The sequence below is a fragment of the Gobius niger genome (genome assembly GCF_951799975.1).
Source record: "Gobius niger genome assembly, chromosome: 18".
NCBI classification, from domain to species: Eukaryota; Metazoa; Chordata; class Actinopteri; order Gobiiformes; family Gobiidae; genus Gobius; species Gobius niger.
In genome coordinates, this window is record NC_136869.1 from 11,282,640 (window position 1) to 11,305,773 (window position 23,134).

At 41.3% G+C, this 23,134-nt stretch overlaps 2 protein-coding genes across 7 annotated transcripts in view; one reads left to right on the top strand and one right to left on the bottom strand.

The window, feature by feature from the left end:
* Positions 1-23,134, bottom strand: part of nrros (negative regulator of reactive oxygen species) — a 326,601-nt gene that overhangs the window by 41,361 nt on the left and 262,106 nt on the right. The window lies entirely within an intron of this gene.
* The window catches only part of ntng1a (netrin g1a), a 124,764-nt gene that overhangs the window by 7,980 nt on the left and 93,650 nt on the right, over positions 1-23,134 (top strand). For all 6 annotated transcript variants that reach the window (XM_079576030.1, XM_079576028.1, XM_079576025.1 and 3 more), the window contains exon 2: positions 2,845-3,373. In XM_079576030.1, coding sequence (XP_079432156.1) covers positions 3,125-3,373 — 249 coding nt within the window. In that variant the 5' untranslated portion in view covers positions 2,845-3,124. The remainder of the gene's footprint in view (positions 1-2,844; positions 3,374-23,134) is intronic.

Genomic DNA, 23,134 nt, shown 5'->3' on the forward strand with positions numbered 1-23,134 from the left:
CTTATCCGTTTGATTCTCCTTTACAACACATATAGCTGGCCCCATTTTTTCCCAGTTGTGAAATATAATTTGTTTTATCCTCGAGTATATTGTTAAAGCAGACAGTTGTGAGGGAAAAAAAGATCTTTGTGCATCTATTTATGAAGCGTTTTATTTATCGTGAACCGCAGGCTAGTTGCTGTTGTTTACCATGACAGTATTGCTCCTTGTACAGTACATTTAAATTCATCCCTGTGAAGAATTGGAACATGAGAAATGTTTTTCGGGAAGTCAAAAATGAGTTTACTATTAATTCGAATATATCAGTACATGTACATGAACAACAAATAAATAAATCAGGAATAGGGTCTATAACTCAGTGTTGTTTTCCCATTTAAAGAAGAACTAAGTAACTTTTTTACCTTAATAAATCCTTTTCGTTGTCCCTCTGCGGGTAATACAACAGTTAATGGGATGATTGGACTTGCAACTTCCCTGCCTCCGGGTCAGAGCCACCAATACACACTAATAGAATCACAAAAAGAAGAAGCTAATAGGCTAGCGGGCAAAGCTAACTGCGGGCTAGCCCCACTTTAGCAGTATTTACAGCCAAGTTTCAGTGACAAATTTTTTTTGTGGCACAATGTACAGTATCCCCCTCTCCCTTTGTCTTTTCTGTCAGCATAGTATTTATTCTCGCGAACAATTAATGAGTAAAAAAAAAACACGCAACATGCTTTGACACTCGCACACTCCGCTTATGGCCTCTAGGGGCATGAGTTACTTAGTTCTGCTTTAAGATTTGGAAGTCATTACATGCAATATTCAACACATTTGTATATTTTTTGGATATGTCAGATAATGAGGACAAACAATAACTAATGTTTGCAAAGAGGTGAAAAGTCTCTCTGAAGAAAACTTGCATTTAGAAGCTTTCTTCAAGGCCAGGGAAGTGTTTTTATAGAGCACAATTCATACACAAGGTAATTCAAAGTGCTTCACAGTTGCACAAAATTACAAAAAAGCCGATAAAATCAATAAAACATCAACAAGGACTTCAGAGAGACTTGTTGCCTCGTTGCCAACCTTAGTTATTATTTGCCTACCAAGTGACTTGTTAAAAATATGGTGTTATGTGATGGACCATATTAAAATTTAGTGCTCTGGCTCAAGATTTAGTGCATTTTGTGCTTTTCCAAAGACCAAAGCTGTTGGCTCCACTTGAGTAATAACTAAACGGAAAAGTGTACACACATTTTATTGTGTTTATTGTGTATTGTCATGGCCGAAGCTATTTCATTGCCTGTATCAAATGATGGTCAGAAATCTATCTTAAACACACATATCTGTAATAGCAGCAGTCCCTGTGAGGTCCGTGCGGTCGTGTGGTCTGCCCCGGGACATGTGTATTTGCTCACACGCGGCGTCAGACCGAGGTGATTGATTTTAGCCAACGCTCAAACGTCTCACAGTCTGTCCCTCCATCTTTGACCGCCGCGTCTGCTCTCCATCAATCACCCGCTCCGAGGCTGCGGTCTGAGGCAGGGCGCTCCCGCCAGAAGTGTCCCTCCGCTGCGACAGGGCCAGTCAGATGTCACTGTTCACACGGGACATGGTCATTTAAGAGACACGTGAAGGTCAGGGACACTCATTACAGGGAAACAGGGAGTGCAGGCTCGAAGGCTTGGTTGTTTATGTGTTTAATCAACTTTCTTCAGTTACTTAACATCATTATAATGAGTCCCAGCAAAGTCACAAGTCAGATCGGAGGTAAGGCGAGGGTGCTCATACTAAAAAGAGAGAGAAAAAACATGTGTCATTTTTATTGAATATGGTTTTAAGTTGTCTTTAAAACACTTCCTACTAGATAAAGTCATGAGGGGGCACTTTTCTCTCCCAGGACATGGCCCTGTCTGTCCTCACTCCTTCACAGGACCCATTCTGGACATGCCAGGCTTAAAATTGCTTTACCAAGCGTGCATTGCTAATAAAAGAAAAATGGGCCAGTGTTTTGACAAGGGACAGATTGTGTCGTCTAGACAACTGGGTCAGAGCATCTCCAAATATTACTGCTCTTGTGGGGTGTTCCCAGTGCGGTCATTGGCCAGTATCGATCAAAAACGTTCCCAGGAAATGCAGGTGACAGGTGATATTTGTGTGGAGTGAAGACTTGCATGCGTGCTCCAGTTCAATAGACTTGTGGCTCACTTTGCTGAAGAATGTCTGGTACTTATATAATGATAGAATAGAGTGCATAACTGAGGCATAAACTAAACCAACCATAAACTTGTTTGCTTGTAAATGGAGAGCTGTTTTATTTGTCACAACCCATAATTAACCGCTTTCCACTTGTTGCACAAATACAGCTGCTACAATTTATTTCCACGCTGTGCAGCCGTGTTATTCAAAATGTCTTTATTAGTCTCATGAAAGACTGAATCGCATTGCTTATTAAGGCAATCTTGCACCATGTTTGAAGAAAGACTTCCAGCCGATATTGTTCAACACAGTGACAAGACGGCTTTTCACCCCTCAAGAAAGTAACAACAGAACTGTGTCAGAGTGAAATTCTTTCTCCTGTGATTGCGGTCCATATGTCAGAAGTGTGAACGCTGCGATTGAGAGTTGGTAACACTACATGCGATAGAAGAGTCTGGTGTGAAAACTCAAATCTCCCACTCGCCCTGAAGGCCTCACTTAACTGATTTTGTGACTGACAACAGACATCAATATGGCCTCTATCCGTGTTATTCACACCTACTCGGACACCTCAGCCGTGGCGCCAGCTAATGCTTTCTCACGTCGCATATCCATGAAAAAAAAAAAGTGTGTACTCAAACCACGCTCCTTCTCCTTTTATTTCAGATCACGAGACGGGGGCCAGGACCATGATTGACAGGCGGGCAAGTTGAGGGCATCCGTCAGTCAACCTCTCCTCGAATAGCTCCGTTCTTTTTTCAATGGGCTGGTGACACCCTCCGCAGACTGTGAGACGACGCCCGTTCGCGGCACATCCTTAAACAATCAGGAGACCGAATTTGCCGAAAGGACATGCCACCTTACTCCAGCTGAACGGCTGCGAGTGGATCCCCCCCCCCCCCTTGCCCCCCCAGTTTGTGCGAGTTGAAGCGAGAAGGAGAAGACCATGCGTTTCCATTTGGCGCTCGCGTTGCAGGCCCTGTGGAGCGGGGTGTGCCAGGCGGCGATGCAGCACTACCCGACCGCGTGGGGGCACTACGACGTGTGCAAGTCCCAGGTTTACACCGACGAGGGGCTGACCTGGGATTACATGGCCTGTCAGCCCGAGGCGGCGGACATGACCCAGTACCTGAAGGTGACGCTGGACCCGCCCAACATCACCTGCGGAGACCCGCCGGAGACGTACTGCGCTCTGGTGAGTACGAGCACACTGCGAGTAGGGCTGGGTGCTGTTAGATGCTAGTCTGGTATCGGAAAAAAAGTTTAGGTAATAGTATTGAAAGCAAGTACCGTAAAGAAATCTTAGATCCAAGGTTTGATGCTGTTGGTCCAGGTACAGCAGTCTATTAAGTGACTCGGTTGTTTCAGCTCAAATAAATGATTTTTTTTCCAATTTTTTTATTTATTTTTCCCCAATTTCTTGCTAATATTTCCTTACTAATATGTTCTCTGTTTCCCCCCATTTTTTCCATTTTTATTTATTTTTTGCCACAATTTTCCTCAGATTACCCACATTTTTTCCCAAATTATTCCACATTTTTTTCCACATAGCTCACGATTCGATATGTGATACATGGCTCACGATAACGTGCTGCACAAAAATCACATTATTTTTTTGCATACTACATATTATTCACCATGTGTGAGAGTATTTGGCCCAAGGGCTTAACATTGTAGTGCTGCCCCCTACTGTTCTGACTGTATTCTTGATTATTAGTGGCCTCTATTGACTGTGAAAACTGTGGCGCACTGCTACCTCATTAATATGCATGATGTCAGTAATTAATATGACATTAATATGACATCATCAAAAGTATCTATATCGGAATAACAAGTATCGGCATCGTCCCGCAAAATATCGCGATATATCACAAAATCGATATATTGTCACACTCCTATTAGAGATGAACCCGATACTGTAAATTTGGAAGATCATCTAAACATTATAGTTCTTTTTTCTGGTTCTATTGTAGAAGACAAATATTTTTGTATTGGTGTCGGAAAGAGTATCGTTCAGGTATCAGTATCGAGAAACAAGTAATGGTACCCAGCACCTATCTGTGAGGGAGATTCAGTCGGAGCAAACTGCATCTTTTGTTTATGCATGCAGAGTTTTATGTATGACACAAATTCAGTATTCGCATCATCTTGGCTACTAACTTTGTAGTGTTTTCGAAGTGTGAGTAGCTCATTGCCATTTTTCTTTGCTCGCAGGGTAAAAAAAAGGTTGGGAAATAATGGTTGAACTGTAGGAGTTTTACTACTAACGTTGCGACCATTCAAGTTTCGTTTCATTGTGTCTGTTGGAACTTCCAAAATGATTGTTTCCCACACTTATTTGCAGCTCAGAGCGCAGCCTGTCTCTGTAATTGTCTCCGCTTTTGAAGACATGCGTGGCGCTCTTGATTTTGAAAATTAACTCACAATCACGAAAATTCCCAGCGGAGGCGAGGGAGAGGCATTTTGGGTCAAGTATTTAATTAGCAAAAGCGCCCTCTTTCGTCTCATTCCGGGTCCCATTGACTTTGAACGCCGCAGTGTGTGGCTTCTGCTAAGCGATGGATCCGTTTTTTGGGGGCGTCGCGCGGGTTTCAAGTCATCAAAGATTCCCTCTGAACAAAACGCATTCCTCATCAGCTTCAAGAGCCCTTTAGATAAATGAGATGTTTCACTCGAAGTATTTTTGTAGTATTTTTTTTGTGTGTGAAGTATAAATAGTATCCGCCGCCAGCACTGAGTCAGCTGAGATGATGTACTGAAAGAGTTGAACAAAATGCATTGCCAGAACGATCAAGAAACTGACAAGAAAAAGCCGCGAAACATTGGGGAGACGGACTCGGAGGACTTGGTGCAAAATATTCAAAGTCTGAAGAACTAATATCGGCTCCGTTGGGTGGGATAGGCGCTCGGATACGTGAATAATTTAGCATGTTTTGTAGCTAATGTGTTTTATTCATAGGACGCATTATTCAAGGGGACATCTCAGTGGGAAAGCGCTGACTGCCGCGGTCGGCGCAGTCAAGGTTACGAGGGTGAATATTGTGGTTGAAGGGTTAGGGCCACATGTGTCTGCGGTCTGCCCTTGGGTTACACTCAAATATAATGTGCACAGAGGGCGAGGAGGCTAGTGAAGACTGGCTTAGAAAGTCTAGTGTCGGAAGGCTTCATCATCAAAGAAAACAAACAGTAAATTAGTATATCGTCGTGGTAGATGTAAGCATATTCACATTTTAAGAGTATAGAGTATAAAAATTGGAGACGTCTGGCACGTGTCTTTGCTTTGTGTCTACTTTGAAATGCATCTTCATTGCATCTTTGGACACAACTGCTCAAAGTCAAAGTGCAGTGACTTTGAAATGCAATTATTAGCAAGGGAACTGAAAAGAATACCACATAAATGTAATTATTCATAAGCTGTAAATATGTTACTGCACATGACATGACTTTTGGTTATTGTGATTGATCATTGAACAGAGAATATATTGATTTGAGTTGCTAATTCCTATGGCAACAGTCTTAATGCTACGATGAGCAGAGGGAAAAAAAGTGATCTGAGGCACTCTGACTTAGTTAAAAGTCCTTTATTGAATGGACATGTTTTTCTTCTGTTTTTCTTCAGTCTTAATGCTACATTGGATTACCACTTTGCCATATACGTTTGTTAAGTGATGATGTCATTGCTCTACTTCCATAATGGAATTGATCTGATTTTAACCTGATGTAGAGTCGACTACAATGCTCTTTATAAGCATCTGAATTTTCTTGAGTAATGCTTTTCTGACATTAATTATCACATTTTTTTTTCCATACACAAAGAAGGCTTCATTTTGCCTGGAGAAAGTGTGAGATACTTTATTCTAATTAGATGTTGGCCTTTCATCTGTTCTTTTTTCATCAAGAGATTCAGATAAAGTTGTGATTTCTGCTGTTTTTCTATGGAGCTCTCAACAGTTTGGACCCAGAAGTAGCTTATTATTGTGTGTGATGTCACAACAAAGGTGTAGAGTTCAAGACTGTGATGTCATATCGCTCATATCATAGGATTTGAAGCATTAATAAACTAATGGAGATTTTAAAAGGTAAAAATAAGACACCACAGTGAATCAATAGCTAACAGAGTTGTTTCACTGCGTTTTTCTCTCTTTCTTTTCACTTTTTAGCTTTTGTTTGTTTATGGAAAATGTATGCTAACAGCCCTAATCATGGCGGATCTCCACGGTAACAGTGGATTTTCCCGAACTATAGGCCAACCATCTTCTCTGCACTTTCTGATAATAGATACCGTCATGATAATACAGCACTTTGCCGCCTTAATTCCATACAGACCCCATATACTGGATTGATAACATGGCCAACTGCCCACTCACATGTTTCCATCGTCCGTTACTTGTCTGCGGTTCCCCTTTGCCCTGTGATTGATCCAGCCTGCCCTCAGATCTGTTGTCTTGTTGTTTCTTCGCGGATAAATTAGACGATGTTGGCTCAGCAGCAGCCATCCGTGTCGATGGATACGCTTCACTGGACCGTCTCTGTTTGTGGATCCACATTTTAAACCGCGCTATTACTATTATCATTACCATTATTGTCAAGCCTTTATGTATCTGACAATCCCTGTGTGAGCGTAGTGATCTGTCGTTCTCCCGTGTCTGTGCTGGTCAGTTCATCACTTTTTGCTTATTCAAGGTTCAATCCACATCCCCTCAAAGATAAGGTGTTTTTGACATTCCACTTAAGATCATTTTAGGTATGTCATTGACCTGGAGTGCAGATGGTAGAATATATATGCAAGATGCCACCAGTTGTTGCCCTCTTCCAGGATCAATGATAAAGAAGACAACACCACACACAAGCTCCCAAGCACACACTCCCTCTCTCTGCTAAACATATTCTATTCCCCCTTCTAGCCTCGTGACCTTTTCGGCGCAATAAGCTGGCGTTCACTGCTCTCCCGTCTGCAAATCTGCCATATTATGAGATCTCACTGTCCCCTGCAGTTAGACTTTGGCTGGCCTTTGGAGTCTGGGCAGGTCGCAGGGTTTTGACGCCACTGTGATTGAGTTTTTAGAGCACTCACCTGGAAAGACAAGGTGTTAGGTGTTTTTGCAGATGTATAGATTTTACATGGTGTGTTATCTATTATTATTGATTGGCCAGAGCGTCATGAATGAGGTGATCAGCCTTTTTCGTCAGTGTCATGTGCTGAAAGTATGAAGCAGAAGGCCACATATCAATTAACCAGGGGTATGGAAACCCCAGGGGGTACATAAGAACTTAGATGGAACTCGGAATAATCTCAGATTAAAAAAGGTGAAACTAAGTAGAATTTCAAACATATTTTCGCAACATTTTGAGTATAACGTTCTACTAAATACTGAATAGTCTAAGTTGAGTTGATCGCTTTGTAAAAATATTGGCAGGAACCTTGAATTAGAGGGTACTTGTAGTATAAATTCAAGGGGTGCGTCAGACAACAAAGGTTGGGAATCACTGCTCAATCAATCATGCTATTTAATAAAAGAGAAAATCAAAACAAAAACGCAAAACTCTATATCTTTTCTTTCCAAAGTTATGTGAAAAATTGGCAGTGTTGTAGATGGCCGAGGCATAAATCTCAGAAGGTTAAATGCACAATGTTGCCTGGTTTGCCTATGCTCTGGTCCCCCTGGTACTCCCAGTTCTGTGCTTGTATGTATTAATCACAGCACCCTTATAAAATGTCATTCACATTGCTGCCACTCTGAAATCCTGACCAGCCCAATTTCACATTACATCAAAATATTCAATGTAAAGCACCGATACTGAGGTGCCCAAAAGAAGCCTCAGTTATATGTCAACTTCACCCACCTGTCAGTAATAAATTCAAGACTTAACAAAGACCTTTAATTCAGTTTCAGGCCTTGGGATAAATCACGCTGCTGAAAATGACTCAAATTGCCCTAATGCTGTGATGTCAAACAGTTCTATTGAATGAATAATTAGGTTTTCAACGTGGGTTTAATTGCTGCTACTTTTCCAGGAATTTGACCTTTTCGGGAGGTAATCAGTGGGTTCGGAAAGCTGTCTGGGCTGCTTGACTTATCCTCTTTTCTCCCCAAATCCAGGTATAAACAACTTCTTCTGAGGATGTCACAACAGCGGCTCAGTCTCATCCTCCTATAACCCTGGCAATGAACGTGATAGGAATAGGCGCAGATCGCTGCTGACAGTGCACCCTCCCCACGAAAGAAATGCCCGACAGCAGCTCGGTGACTGCCTCGGCTGTGCCTATGTATATAGGTTTTAGTCAGGGAGTAAATACTTTGTCTGCCTCAAAACCTTTAATCAGCCTCAGCTTATAAAATGGTCGCAAACAGTAAGAGGGTTGAAAGAAGGTTGTTTAGCAGCTTTTGAAAGAAGGTTGTATAGCAGCTTTTGTTAGAGAGTCTATTTAAACCTAATGTGTCTATACCTGTCTATAAGATAACTGACTTCACTTAAAATATAACGTGACAGTGATAATGGTTTAGATGTATTATGTTGATAGGAATTTGTGTAAAAAGTTTTGCAGCCTTGAGCTACAGAATTGGCAAAAAGATGCTTTTTTCGCCCCTTCATATTCAAGAAACTTTCTGCACATAATGTTTGTGAGACAGGATCACTGTAAATAGAATATTCTGAGAGGATACAGCTAGCCAGGTTTACAAAATGCATAAAAATTAGGACAACATCCTCAAATCTTCTCCAGAAAGCTCAAAACTGCCGATCACTGGCATCTGTTTTCGTAAGCTACATTTAGACTTATTATTTCCATCAGACTAAATGCAGATGTCATTAATTTGCATATTTTAATTGTTGCTGAAAGAAAGAAAATCAGCCACAAAGTCAAAACTGTGCCTGTACAACATTTAATGAGACAACTGGCCAATCACGTCGGAGAGAATGTGCTTTTGAATCCGCCCACCTCCCGCAGACTCGCTTGGATCAACATCAGGGTACTTTTCAGCACTAATCCTTTTGTAGACTAAGCCGTAGGTGGCTTGAGAAACGGTATCTTAAAACACATTTCAGGACTCAGACTCCCACAGTTACAAGAAGCCTTTTTACGGAATGCCAAGATTTGTGGACAGCTTTTTCTTTGAGTGGGTTTAAAAGCTGAGAAGATAGAAAATAGCCTGTTGTGTCTAGCATCTGTTGCAACACAAGTTCATGTAATAGGTCAGCTTGATTTTATTCAGTTGGACAGAATCCTGAATCCCCTTGTCCCTCATTTTTCATTTTTAGAAATTTCGATATTAAAGGAGACTTATCATGCCACTGCGCTTTTGTGACGTTAGCTTGCTGTTAGGTGTTTGTGAAAGCTAGTTTTCACTGTTTTAAAACCTCATTCTCACTGCTGCTGCCTGCAGTAGTGAGAACATTTCAAGGCATATGCTTACTCAAAACCGAAAGCTTCTTTCGACAAAAACAAGAAGAGAGAGAGAGAAAACGAGGATGGAAACGCAACAAACAAGCATCAAAATGAACCGATGAAAGACAAAAAAAAAGCAACAAAAAAGTGACCAAAAAAGCTGAAATGAGCGACAAAATGTGACAAAAACTCAACAAAACAGCAGCAAAAATGTGACAAGAACGTAACAAGAAAGTGACAACAAAAGCGATGCAAGTGCAAGTAAAAAAAGTGACGGTAACAAAGTGAGGAAAAAGATCAATTTTGTAGGTCTTAGCTTTCAAATGAGGCATTACACTGGCCTATAGACTCCAGTCCAGAAGCTTTTAGATTTGGTAAAGCCGAACTGGAGAAAATGCACTCGGTTAAGGCAGGTGGTAAGAGGTTAAAGATGCATTATGCAACTTTTTGTGTGGAAAAAGTTGATATTTCTGTGTGGTGCCTTTACTTTCTATAACGGTGGCCTCTACAACACTCCAGGATTAATGGTTTTGTAGGTTTTCTGGTGAGAAGGTCCGTCAGCAGTGAAAATCTTCCAAACAATTAATCCTGGATACCACAGTGATGGCAAGTAAAGGCACCATGCTGACCACTCATACAGCAGCTGTGGCACTACAAGGTCAAATACGCTCAAATATCAACTTTCTTTCCACATAAAATGTTGCATAATGCATCATTGATACTAAGGTATCAATAAGCCTTAGTAATTAATTATCCATGATTAATGTGCTTATAAAGATGCTAATAGGCCATATGCTTATTCATGGCTAACCCTAAACCTAACCCATAACTCTGAGCAGATCACTAATGCTTATGAATACCTTATTTATACTTAACTAGCACCCCTTAATACAAAGCGAAGCTGCTGTGTCCTCAAAGGAACTCAAAAAGTGGTTTCAATCCAATGAAATATTATACTGCCGGCCAAAAAATATCTTTATTTTATGCCTGATCATCTGTTTCATACAACCGAAGAATATCGCCCATTAAGAGAAATTTGAGGATTTTGAATCAGATACCACTAAGGATATATGTTACTGGGTTTTATAATTGTAACACAGATTTGAGCATCATTGTCACATTACCAGGCTTGTTGACAGTAAGAATTACCTAATCACTGCTCTCCATCACTTCTCATTACAAACAGCGCTCTTTATTTAAGACACAAGTTGTGAATTTCCCAACTCAACTTTAATTGCCTCTCGTTGGGGCTCACACGGTAAAAACTGCATGTAATAAACCTCCCCACAGCCTCATTTAGTTTTGATTGGCCTGAAATACAGCGACCTGCCGGGCTCGGGTTTCAGCACTCATCAGCATTTCCTGGTCGTAAATTGATGGCCCAAATAGAAGCAGTGTACAGTGCATGCAAGGGAATACATCAGGACACCAACACCAGCTTTAAAATGTACGGGTAATTATGAAATGGCACAGATGATGTGAGGTCTTCTTTATATCTTTCATTTGATTATTACAAATGATAAAGCCGAACTGTGAGTATGGTTTGTTATTAAGGTGCAAAGTGGGATTGGAACAGATAGTACTTTTCTTTCACTCTTCCCTGTACACTGCAATTTGAGGTCAAATACAACAAAAATAAAACAGGACCCAAGACGGAACCTTGAGGCACTCCACACAACAATCCGCTGACTCAGACCTTATTTGGTCATTCAAGAAGCGTTGTCTGCATGATTGTTGTTTTCTGGCAGCAGGTATACTCCTCCTGTGGGGTTTACAAGCACAAGGATGAGTGAGGCAGTGCTCTCAAATGATTTCTTTGTGTGTTTAAACCTTTACACAATAGACACAACACATTTTTTTTTGGTACTGTCAGTTAGATTTGTTGCTTCCAAATTCACCAGTGGCTCCTGACTGCAACAAGTTCTCATTTTGTAGCCTTTTTCCCATTCTGCCTGTCTCCGGTGTTTGGTCAGGAACTGTCAGAGCACATTTCTCTGACCATAGTTGAAGGTTACCCACGGAGCGGTCACTGGAGACTCGGGAGAGGCTCATCATATTCTGCACAGCCGCTCCCGCCACATAAAGTTTGCATGAGCGTCGGCCATGGTCTGAATTCTGATCATTTTTTTCATATTTCCCTCCTCCATGTTATTCTTGTCAGGCAGCGGGGCTCACGAGGAGTCCATTAAACAGGTGTTGGCTGAAATATCCCACTCCAGTCGCTTTGGGCATGTACAGGCTACGTCTAGTGTAGCATTGAAGGAATCATCACACCACATAAACTATCACTGTGTGTTTTGTGCGATTGATCAAATGTTGTCAGGGCCTGTCCTCGGAGCTTTGCAAAATCACCATTGTGCCAGACAGTAAGTCAGCTTGTGTTACCATGAACAATCAACGCTCCAAAAGCTAAGGCACGTAGCAGATGTGGCTTATTTTCTACAGTACCATCACGTTCGACAGAAATTCTTCTGCAAGTATTTGGCCTTCAAAGAACCACCGAAACTGACTAAATGCCGTTCTCAATACTTACTAATCTTTGCTGGTATAATTTTTTCCCTCACTGTTCCTTCACAGCACACGTTTTCTTATCGTGTCTTTCCAAATCAGGATAATCCAATGACTAAAGCCAGAACTTAACCAAGGCTGATCTATGTAATTCTGTTTGACTGCTGTTAAATTAAAGAGAGACTGAATGTATAGCCACAGTGGGGTTTTTCACTGTCATTGTATGATTTCGATGAAGAATGTCTTCTCCAAAAGCAGTACCGAAACGCTTGTCAATGACAGCTTTATATTGTACTGTATTACACTATCTATTTGTCTGATTTACAGAGACCACTTTTAAGAAGCTGCTGATGACATGATTACTTCTTGTATTTGTCACACCTTTAATGAGCTGCACGATTGGACAATGAAAGGTGTCTGCTTTTGAAACAGAAATGGGCTGTCGATAATTATTGGATTGGATTTTCCTTCATCAGTTTAGCTGCAAAATCACCACAGACTGGAGCACAGCATTTCACCAATTCATGACCAACGGCATTTAAAGCAGAACTAAGTAACTCATGCCCCTAGAGGCCATAAGCGCCACTGCAGGTGTCGTAGCATGTTACGTTTTTTACTCATTAATTGTCCGTGAGAGTAAAAACTACGTTGACAGAAAAGACAAAGGGAGAGAGGGATATTGTACATCCAATTACACAATGGAGATCATTTTTTTCACTCAAACTTGGCTTTAAGTACTGTTTAAATGGTGCTAGCCCACAGATAGCTTTTCCCGTTTGCCTGTTAGCTTCTTCCTTCTTCCTTTGGTGTGTATTGGGGCCTCCAACCCGGTGCAGGGAAAGCTGCAAGTGTGGTTTTCTGGCCAGAGACACCAGGGGGAGATGAAAGACCCCCCAATCATCCCATTAACACTTGTATTGCCCTCAGAGGGACTACAGGAAGGATTTATTAGGGTAAACAAGTTACTTAGTACTGCTTTAAAGGTCCAGTCATGTCAAGCATTGAAGTTCAGCTTTAAATAATGTAAGTAAATATCCCTATGTCAGAATACATATACAAACCTGCCCCCATGATGCTGCGACAAAAAGGGAAAGAGTTAAAAAAAAAAAACTATACTAAAAAGAATGACAAGACAGGATCAAAGCAAGTTTAATAAAGGCATCGGGACTATAAGAAACTAAGGAGAACATCATGGATTTCTTTGTGTGACGTGTATCGGAGTCTCGACATTCTCACCGGCTGATTACTGAAGCATGCACAAGCCCTTTAAATCAACTGGCAAAAGTACCAATGGAAGAACCGGTGACGATCGGGATGCCGCTATTTTTATACTTTTTCATTCTTTCCTGCTGCCACAATTGTCTCCTATCTTTATCCCGTGCCGTTGTCTTGTTTACATGTCTCAGGTATGCAACACTGCAAAAAGTGAGGGAGGAAAAAGTCATCCTCCTCGGAAGTAAAGTTGTTCAAGTTTAAAGTTTGTTGCCGAGTTTGTATGCAGACAGTATCAGGTGCCGTGTGATGTGCTTGTGTGTGACTCTGTGTCTATCTGCCTATCCATCAAGGCCTTTGCGAGTGTCGCCGCGCCGTTTACACTGCCATAACAAGATAACAGCGGGCCTCCTTGACTCCAGCCTCCCACTGGGTTTTCTGTTGACTTTGCCTTTTTTTTTTTCCTAAAGTTTGGAGGGAAATAATAATAAAAAAAATCTACCTTTTTCCTTTGCCATAAAGTATGCGGAAGTGCGCAAGGGAGAGAATGGGAACCTGGGTGTATTCTTTTTATGATGTGAAGTTGCATGTCAAGCTGCGGAGGGAGAAGTCAATAGTAGAATATATAATGCTTCATTTTGGGGGCGCAAACATCATTCCTCACTGTTTAAAAAGACAAATTTCTTGGAAGTTGTTATTGAACATACGTCAAGGCAAGACGGATGCCCCATTGTGCCAATTTATTTCCCTGATATCTTAAAGGCTTTTGCTATTGACTACACAGAAGCACTGTATCTCATTGCTGGCTCTTTCAGCCTTCACAACAACCAAGCATTATTTCATAAGCTTCATCAAATTTGGCATTTTCATTGAAAACTGGATCCTAAGAAGAAGAATTATAGCCGCAGTATCATCTAACGGGGATCCGAAATTAACAGTGATGAATGAACCGTTAATTTTCGTTAATTCCAGGCATAGATTTTGAATCTTTCACGCTCATTCACTTTCTGGGAGCAATGGTGGCTCTCTCGCATTAAAGCAAGGTTTGATTCTGGTTCATTCTGGATTAAGAGATGCCCCACAGAGAGCTGCTCCTGGCGATTTGTCCAGAGAGACACCAATTGAAGGATGGGTCGAAAATATAAAGTACGAAGACACAGCACTTACATATCGACACACTTATCCCATTTGTGCTCGATCTAAGCTGGGACTAATGATAAAGGATAGGGAAGGCAACATCTTCATAATCACATGAATGGATTAGATATGGCGACCCCAGAAACGATAGTCCTTCACGCAGATCTACGACATTTTCGCTCCTCGTGTGTTCCAGTGGAGAAGGCATTTACGCCCCATTCATAGCCGTTGCTTTGAGTGTCCCAAATCCCTCTCGCAGTAATGGGGGGCTTTTGTTGCATTTCACACTTCATCACTCGTGGAGAATGATGGCGAGCGATCCCCCTCTCCACTGTCCCACATAGAGATACGGCGCCTGAGAGTTTGAGAAGGCGGCAGACTTGACTTTTAATTGCTCTTTGAACCGCTGGGGCGGGTTTTCGCCCTCACTCGGATGAACACTGATATCCGCGGGCCTCTTTAGGGACAGGAGTAACAAATGGAGAGCGCGCATGGAGGGATTCACAGACATGTTACTGGAAATAGAACTGGGAACTCGACATACGGCGCCATGCATATTTACAAGCACTTGTGAAATCATTTAGTTTCACTGGCTGCCTAACTGTTAATGAGTAAGTTGTCAGTGTGTTTCAAATCTGTTATTAATTTCCTGTTAAAGATCATTTTAAACTATTTGTGGGATGTGAGTAATTAGTACAAAAACAGAAAGGGATTAAGTATTTGTTAATCTTTCAATAGTCCTTGCTTTATTTTTGTTTGATAATGTGCAATAACTCCACAGTTTGACTCCAATTCACCGCTCCATATTTGACTTTTTTTTAGGGTCCTATTGAATTACGATCAGCGAGGTGCTTCTGCAGGAAACAGCCGCGGATATGAGCTAACACAATGATTGCATGCCTCCCTGATTGTTTTATCTGTGCTGTGTGCTCATACGCCCCCACATCCGGACACTCTGACCACTCAGCAACACCGAGCTGCAGGACGCCCCGTATCTGATCAGCACAATCTCCACCTACGGAAACGTTCTGCAGCCCGTGAGTCGTTGTGCGCAAGCGTGCCCCTCCATCTCTTCTCTATTTGCAGCTCGTATCTTGATCCACGCCGGCGTCTCTTTGTGATTTCTGAACTGCGCTTACTTCCTGTGTTTGGGATCTATTTTAGGCACCGAGTGACTGTATGGCTGCATGAGCATGAAGTACTATAGAAGTGGCACATTACAGTGACATATGATCGAGCTGAGGCTTTGCGACACTTGTAGTGATTGTGTTAATGAATACTGAAAAAATTGAGGTTCCAGTCAGCTTTAGCAAGTCTTGTGAAGAAAAAAAAAAAAACATTCCTCATTGACTGAAATAGATTTCTGGTTTTAAATGTCTTTAAAGGAACAGGCCACTGTTTTTACACACTGAGATACTGTATGTCCTTACCTGAGCTTAGATGAGTTGAAACACACCTGTCTTATAGCTCCAAACAGGGTGAAGTTAGAAGGTACCGCGCTCTTCCACGGGCATGCACAACGACCAGACAGGTACGTATCAGCTCGTCTATGCTTAGCTAAAGAACATATGTAAGTATGGAAAAACAGTGACCTGTTCCTTTAAAAATCTATTTCTTTGGGGAATTAATTAAACTTATGATAAACTTTTCAAACTGAACTTGTTTTTGAGGTGGAAATAAACACCATCATCACATCTTAGCCTTGACCCCAGATTTATGCTATTGCACGTTGCATTCTTTGTCTTTATAGGCCTTGATCATTCTTTATTCAAACACATTATACAAAGTTCGTGAAACCAAACACATAAACCAGGGCCATTGAGGGAATATAGAAAATGGGAGGGGTGGGGGGAAAAAAAGTCTAAAAAAGTCTGTCTTTGGGAGGAAGTCTGTATGTGCGTAATGACTTAATGGGGGAAGAGAGACCACTCACCGAGGCAGGCAAAGAAAGTTAAGTATCTTCTAATTAAATGGTTTGAAGGCAAAATAGTGCGGAGCCGGATGGTAAACACTGGAGACCATTAGGGGAATAGTCAAAGAAATGGTCTCGTAGCGCTGGTTTAAATGTTAATAGGGGTTTCATGTAAGTTCACACAAAAAAGTGGCAATAATTAGAGCACTTTTACAGAAGTTTTTTGGTTCTGCTTGGTTTGTTCTGCACAGCTCGGCTTTTTTGTTTTTCAAAAGTTTGTGTAATCTGGCCTGTATTTTTAAAAGCTACAATATCACATCAATGCTGGCTTCAGTCGCAACACATTTATTAGATTTCAAAGATTTCATTTCATCACTTTCTATCTACTTTTCATCACTTTATATCCCTTGGTTAATATTATATTTACCACTCAGCAGCTTGCTAATAGGGATATTCCATGGCTCTTTTATTGTTTTTAACTCAGTCGATGGAGAATGTTGTATACAGTATATGCTATAGTTCCCCCTAACATGGTAAACTTCTACTGAGATATGCACTGATCCAGTATTTTTGCTTCCAATACTGATATTTGTGGTTTGAGTATCTGCTGATCTGATATTAACTGATACCAAGAGACTTTCTTAAAGGTTGTTTCTGCGAGTAAAATCTTGGTCCTCTTTTCTCCAGTGTAAGATCTATAAAGTATATTTTTTACATTATGTTGTCCAGTAACAATTATAGGCTATCTATTAATACACTGTAATGGAAAAACATTAAACAAGAATTACTGGACTTGTTTCTACTCTAAATATATGACATGCTATTTAGGTTACTACTCACATAAATGTATCAGATCATTACAACTTGTGCATATCTAAAATGTTAGATAATTTATTCTTTAACAGCATTTCATAAACTAAAATACAAACTCTTGGCCACTCCAGCAGTCGCCAATTTATTTTGATTAAGCTAGGCCTAGTAGCTTGGTGATCCAATCATAGTTTCTGTCCCAGCCTTGATTAATTGACGTTAGCATTAGCATGTTGCCGCTAACTTTAGCCTAACCTACTGTTGCTAGCTGCGGAAAATGCAACGATGATCAAAAGTACGTTTGCAGATTTAGTTGGTGAAAGTTGTGTTGTTTAAGCGGTGAGAGCCAAAACTGGTATTGGTTCAATATCGGATGTTTGTAGCCGATACCCGATATCCAATTTTTTTTCTTGTATCGGCTCTGATATCCGATACCAGTTTCGGATCGGTGTATCCGAAACTGGTTGTACCACTGAATTTATAACATTAGGTCTTGAACTCTAGTGTAAGAGAAAGTATGACATGACTAAAGTAGTTTGTGTCTTTGTTGTGATGTATTTAATTATTGAAAAGTTTATAGAGAACTTTTTGCCACTCAACTTTACAGGCGAAAAACTATAATTGTCCAGACCCAGTACATTGCTGAAGCCGAGTCTGTCCTTGTTATTGTTTGAGGGGAATTTGAAGCTGTACACTTTACCCTGACAGCCTTCAGAAACCCTCTCCCGGACTCCTCTAACTGACATCTCCCAAACCACGCTCTGTGTTGTGCCTGGCCCACACCAGCTCAGGGCAACCGTCGGATCGATATCTGCACCATCGTCCATGGAAACACAACTCTGGATATAACCCGCATGAACTGAATGAAAGCACGTATGGGCGTATATTTTTACTGTGAGTGATAGGAGCTCAGCCGGCGCTCACAGACGTGTAAAGTTTGGAAGGTGTCAGAAATAGATCAAGATGAAAGGCCATGGATAGCACTGTGTTGAATATAAAGTCAGGTTTCAGGAGACAAACAAGATGCTTTGTGATATGGATTAGCCTGTCGATCCTGTGTAAAGCAATCATTTATGAAAAAATAATCCCGGCGTACCTCTGTGTGCTGTTTATGTGTTTTAAGGTTTTTTGTTGCCTTAAAAAAAACACACACACAACTAAACTCTGCTTTGCTGTCTGACATTCATAAAACATGCATATAAATTCATGCACGTGAGGAATCGCTGTTTGGAAAATCGGGGACTGAACTTTAACAATGCATTCGTTTTCGTGCTTTTCAAGTCCCCCAATGTTGCTAATTTTGTGAATTTTCAAATGCTTCTCAAACACATTCAGTGGCTACTATTCCATGCTTTCAGCTCCTTCTCTCCACTGCGATCACACTGCTTCAGTCATGGAAAGTAACAAAGCGTAGAAGAACAAGTAAAAAGTGCAAGTATGTACTTTCATTCAACTCAAGTAAAATTTATAATGAATACTTGTTATTGTTACTTTACCATAGCTTTCTATTTGTTCAATTGTGGTTTGAACATCCTTATTTTGTGCAGTGACTCTTTGTGACATGCATGCATATTTGATTGAAATTTCATCTGGAAAACCCCCCCTAAGTGACACACAAACGTGAAGTGAAATGAAATTTATACATGATTTATTTATTTTTTTCATAAATAAAAAACTGAAAAGTGTGAGTGCAGGCCCCCTCTCCTTTTAGTGCAACCAATTGCCTTCAGAGGTTGCCTGATGATTTCTGAATGATCACATGTTGACCCAATGACTAAACAGAGTTTACCTGTGTGTAATCAGTTCAAATACAGCTGCTCTGTGATGGTCTCAGAGGTCTGTTAAGAGACTATTGGGGAGCAGAAGCATCATGAAGTCCATGAACACACCAGACATGTCAGGGATAAAGTTACTGAGAAGTATACAGCTGGGTTAGGTTATAAAACGATTTCCAACGCTTTGAACATCTCTCAAAGTACAGTTAAATACACCATCCAGGAATGGAAAGAGTATGGCATCACTGCAAACCTACCAAGACCCGACCATCCTCCTAAACTTACTGACCGAACAAGGACAGCACTGACCACACCTGTTGTCAAGAAGCCTATGATGACCCTGGATGAACTGCAGAGAGCTACAGCTCAGGTGGGGGAAACTGTCCAACAGAACAACTGAACTGTATTCGTACATTGCAGAAATCTGGCCTTTATGGCAGAGTGGCTAGAACAAGCCATTTTTTGGAAGAAAACCAAAAGAAGTCCTATTTTCCGTTTGCCAGAAGCCACATGGAGGCCACATGGTGGTTTCTGGCAAACAGAAAGCGTGACTTCTCATGGTTTTCCTTTAAAAATGCCACTCTGTTATTACATTCTTTGCTCCTGTATGTAGTTTTGTACTTCTTCCACCACTGACTGTCACTGCAGGTGAGTGAAGTGACTTTCCCCTGAATAGTAGAGACCTCAAAGAATGAAAATCACTTTATATCCAACTAACATCGAGTAATCCCAAATTCCCAGACTTTCCAGACTCCAACATTTTTTCCGCAATGAAACTGTTCCTTTTCTAAATGCTCCACACTTGAATGAGTTGTTTTGCCGCTTGCCCCTGCTCCACAGAGCGCCCAGCCTTCTCACTGCGGCGTGGAACATAATGCACTTGCTTAATTAAAGAAAGCGACCAACCAGTGCAGCTATTTACACCTGATTCTGACATAAATCCACAGATATCGCACTTGAGAGACCGTCCTGCCTCCAATTTAAGAAGTTCCTCCCTAAAGAGCTCCTCCTTAATAAGCAGTCGTCTTGATTAGGCTTGGCCTGAGTTACTGCCCCTTTCTGCTGCAGAGAGGAGCACCAGAGCTGAATCTAACCGGAGGGGAGATAGTTAGCAGAGTGCCATCACCGATATTGAGACGCTTTGCATTTTATTAACCCCAGTCAGGACACAGAGTAATTGGTAAATGGGCTCAGACTTGCAGCGCTGGCAGGACTGTAGCTGCAAGGTGCAAGGCAAGAGACACTTGGCATTTGGGCCTCTCCATCTCGCCTCTCCATCCACCCAGGAAATGCCCCGCCTCAGTGCATAAGCTAATTAGCAACTTGCTTTATTTCCAGTGGCTACGTGCTAAACTAGTTTGGGTATTTTTCTTTGTCTCCAACATGTACAAGGTGGAGAAAATGTGCTGCCCTGGAGGGAAAGGGGATCAGTAGTGGAAATAGGAATAAAAAATGAACAAAATGACATTAAGCAATGCAATAAAAGGGTTGATCAACAGTAAATCGATAAAAAACAAAAGTCAAGTCTTATCATAACATGCCAAACTCTATACATTAACATTGTTTCAAACTTTAAAACATGAAATATCAATGCTGAGGTATTGTCTATAGGCCTCAATCATTTGTCCACTTGACCTATAAGAAAAAAGATGTGTAATTATAATCAGGGAATGTGTCATGGGGCAAATGCGTTCATTATGTCTGCAGGAACACTGAAAAACGTTTTGCATTCACTGTGTCTGCACATCAGAGGGTTTAAATGAAAAGGTTTAGCATGAGGTGCCAGGCATTAGCGGCTTCTTTAGGACGCACATTGTTGTCACGTCTAAACGCTCTCTCTTCAAACGCATTCGCTAATGTTCCCCGCTGAAGGCAACATGCCAAAGCACGCGGCGTTGGTGCGCGTTGGCGTCTGAGGAGATCCTGTTAGCCCCTTTTACGCTTGGTTTCCTGTGGATCTCATCAAGGCTATCGCCACACTATGGGCCTGTGCCATCAGCTATAGTGCATAAGGGAATATAAAAATCAATGTTCTATTATTTCACATACAAATCTACCTCGGCATAATTTTACATGATATAATACATTTCTTCAAATCAGCAAACTAACAATCTTCTACCAGCAGTCTATATTTATTCTTGTAGGAAAGGTTTTACCTTGTTATTGTTACCACCCTGTTTGTTCTTATCAGTACCAATAGCAAGGTGAACACCTCCATATTTGGGGTTTTCAGCCTGCTGTCAAAATACTGTTTGTAGCCGACAAAGCCTCTTGAGGTGAGAATCTAAACGAACTCCACAGTAAAAAAAAAAAGAAAAAAAAAAGCAGCACAGGTTAGAAACTTTTTTTTAGAATACTATTGAACAACGTAGACCTCATACAAACATATCTATTGATTGCAATAGTAAACTTATAAAAATGATACATATGGCTATATCTACAGGGGCAGAGCATTAGTATGTATGAGACATTCCTGTTGACTCTCTGTACCCACTCAAGGCCACTTTCTTTCACTTCTGGTTCATCCTAGTGTAGACCTAGACTAATGCTGTCAGTAAGTCCATTTCCAATTTGGCTCTTCAACGACTGAGCAATTTGTGGAAGTCCCTGCTGAGCAGAATATATGCTGCTAATAATCCCAATTAGCCGTTCTAATGGACCTCTTCATTACCAAAGACTCCCTCTGGTTAGCTGCGGTCACCGTTTGCACTCCTTCTCCTGTCTGCCTCACACATAGACAGCTCTAACACAAGGCAGGTTTATTTGTAGAGTACAATACATACACAAAGTACACAGATAAGATTTTATAGCATGCCGTTCTCATTACTGCTGGCATGGGAGCTCCAGGCCAAATTAAAATCCTGACCAGCCCAGTTTCTCACTCCTTTGGGTGATTTGTTTACATTTTAAATGCATTATTTTCTCTCCACAAAGTTTTCAGTAAAAGTCCATTGAATGTTTGTATTTGTTTGAAAGGATTAAACCAATTGTAAGAATGATGTGCCAGCAAAAAACATGCAGCAATGTAGCTACTAGATTCAATTAAAGCAGCGTGCACTTACTTTGCCAGACTTATCCCTGCATTAAGAGTCAAAGCTATGTATTCCCAGGCTGGTAATAATGGCATTAAGAAGCAGAGCCTGGCTCTTACGCTCATTGCGGTGCTGTTTTTGTCGCTGCCTCTCGCTGCTATATGTTTATACGTAGTGTTTTGTGTGACTGTGTCTTGCTGTGCATCCGGTGCCATGTGGCAGCATGCTCCTCGGCTCCAGCTCTGCCAAAAGATAAGACGGAAGAGTAAGCCGCTCGGCGGATCCTGCCTCCCAATCGTCTTTGTTCGAAGTTGTTGTTGCATCTCAGTTTCGAAAGTGGCAGTTCTCGCAGGACGCCATATTGATTTTTAAATTCTGCAATGCTCTGTTGGGGAACGATTCAAAATAGCTTCATGAACAAAGAGGATAAAAATGGAGGTTATATCCTTCAAAAGCGGTAAGTCTTGTAGTGATAACAGATATTAGAGCGTTAAAGCCTGCTCTAGTTGTTTTGATAATGTAAGGGCTCTGATCTCTTTAGCTGATGGAGCAATGCTGTGGGCTCCTATAGTAAAAGGTGTTAGACTGTTGTGCTGACTGGGCGCACGCCTCGCACTCGAGCCGTGCCAGTGTTTGTTGGCAGCGCTCGGCAAACAGGTCTGCAACAAGAGGGCAAGGCCTGCTGGGAAGTGTAGGCGGAGGCGGGCATATGGCCGCGCTGCTCCAGGCTTGAGCTGCACCGGGCCGTAGCCGCAGATACACACTCCTCTTCCTGAGCTTGTTTAAAGTGTGCACCGCTGAGCTGGCCCCGTCCCACTGCAGTCATTTGGTGTTTTATGTTGTTGTGCTAAGGATTTATTGACACACATGAAGCAGGTGGTTTACTATAATAGGTAAAAGGTTGCGTTCACATAGCTTTATAACTAGCCCATCGTGTATAGTGAGGCCAGGCTTTTGTTTGCTTTTTTAACTGTCAAAATGCAAATGTTTTCTCCTTGTTTATGGTCACTTTGCCACATGAAATAAATGGAGCAATTCCAAAATGTTGCATGAAGGTCATTCAAAGCCAAATTTCCCAGTGATAGGCACAACATTATGAAATTATTAAAGAGCGATGGACTGGAAAACACCTATATATTTATGTACTAAATCATAGTGACAAATGCTGAATCCTTAATTAGAA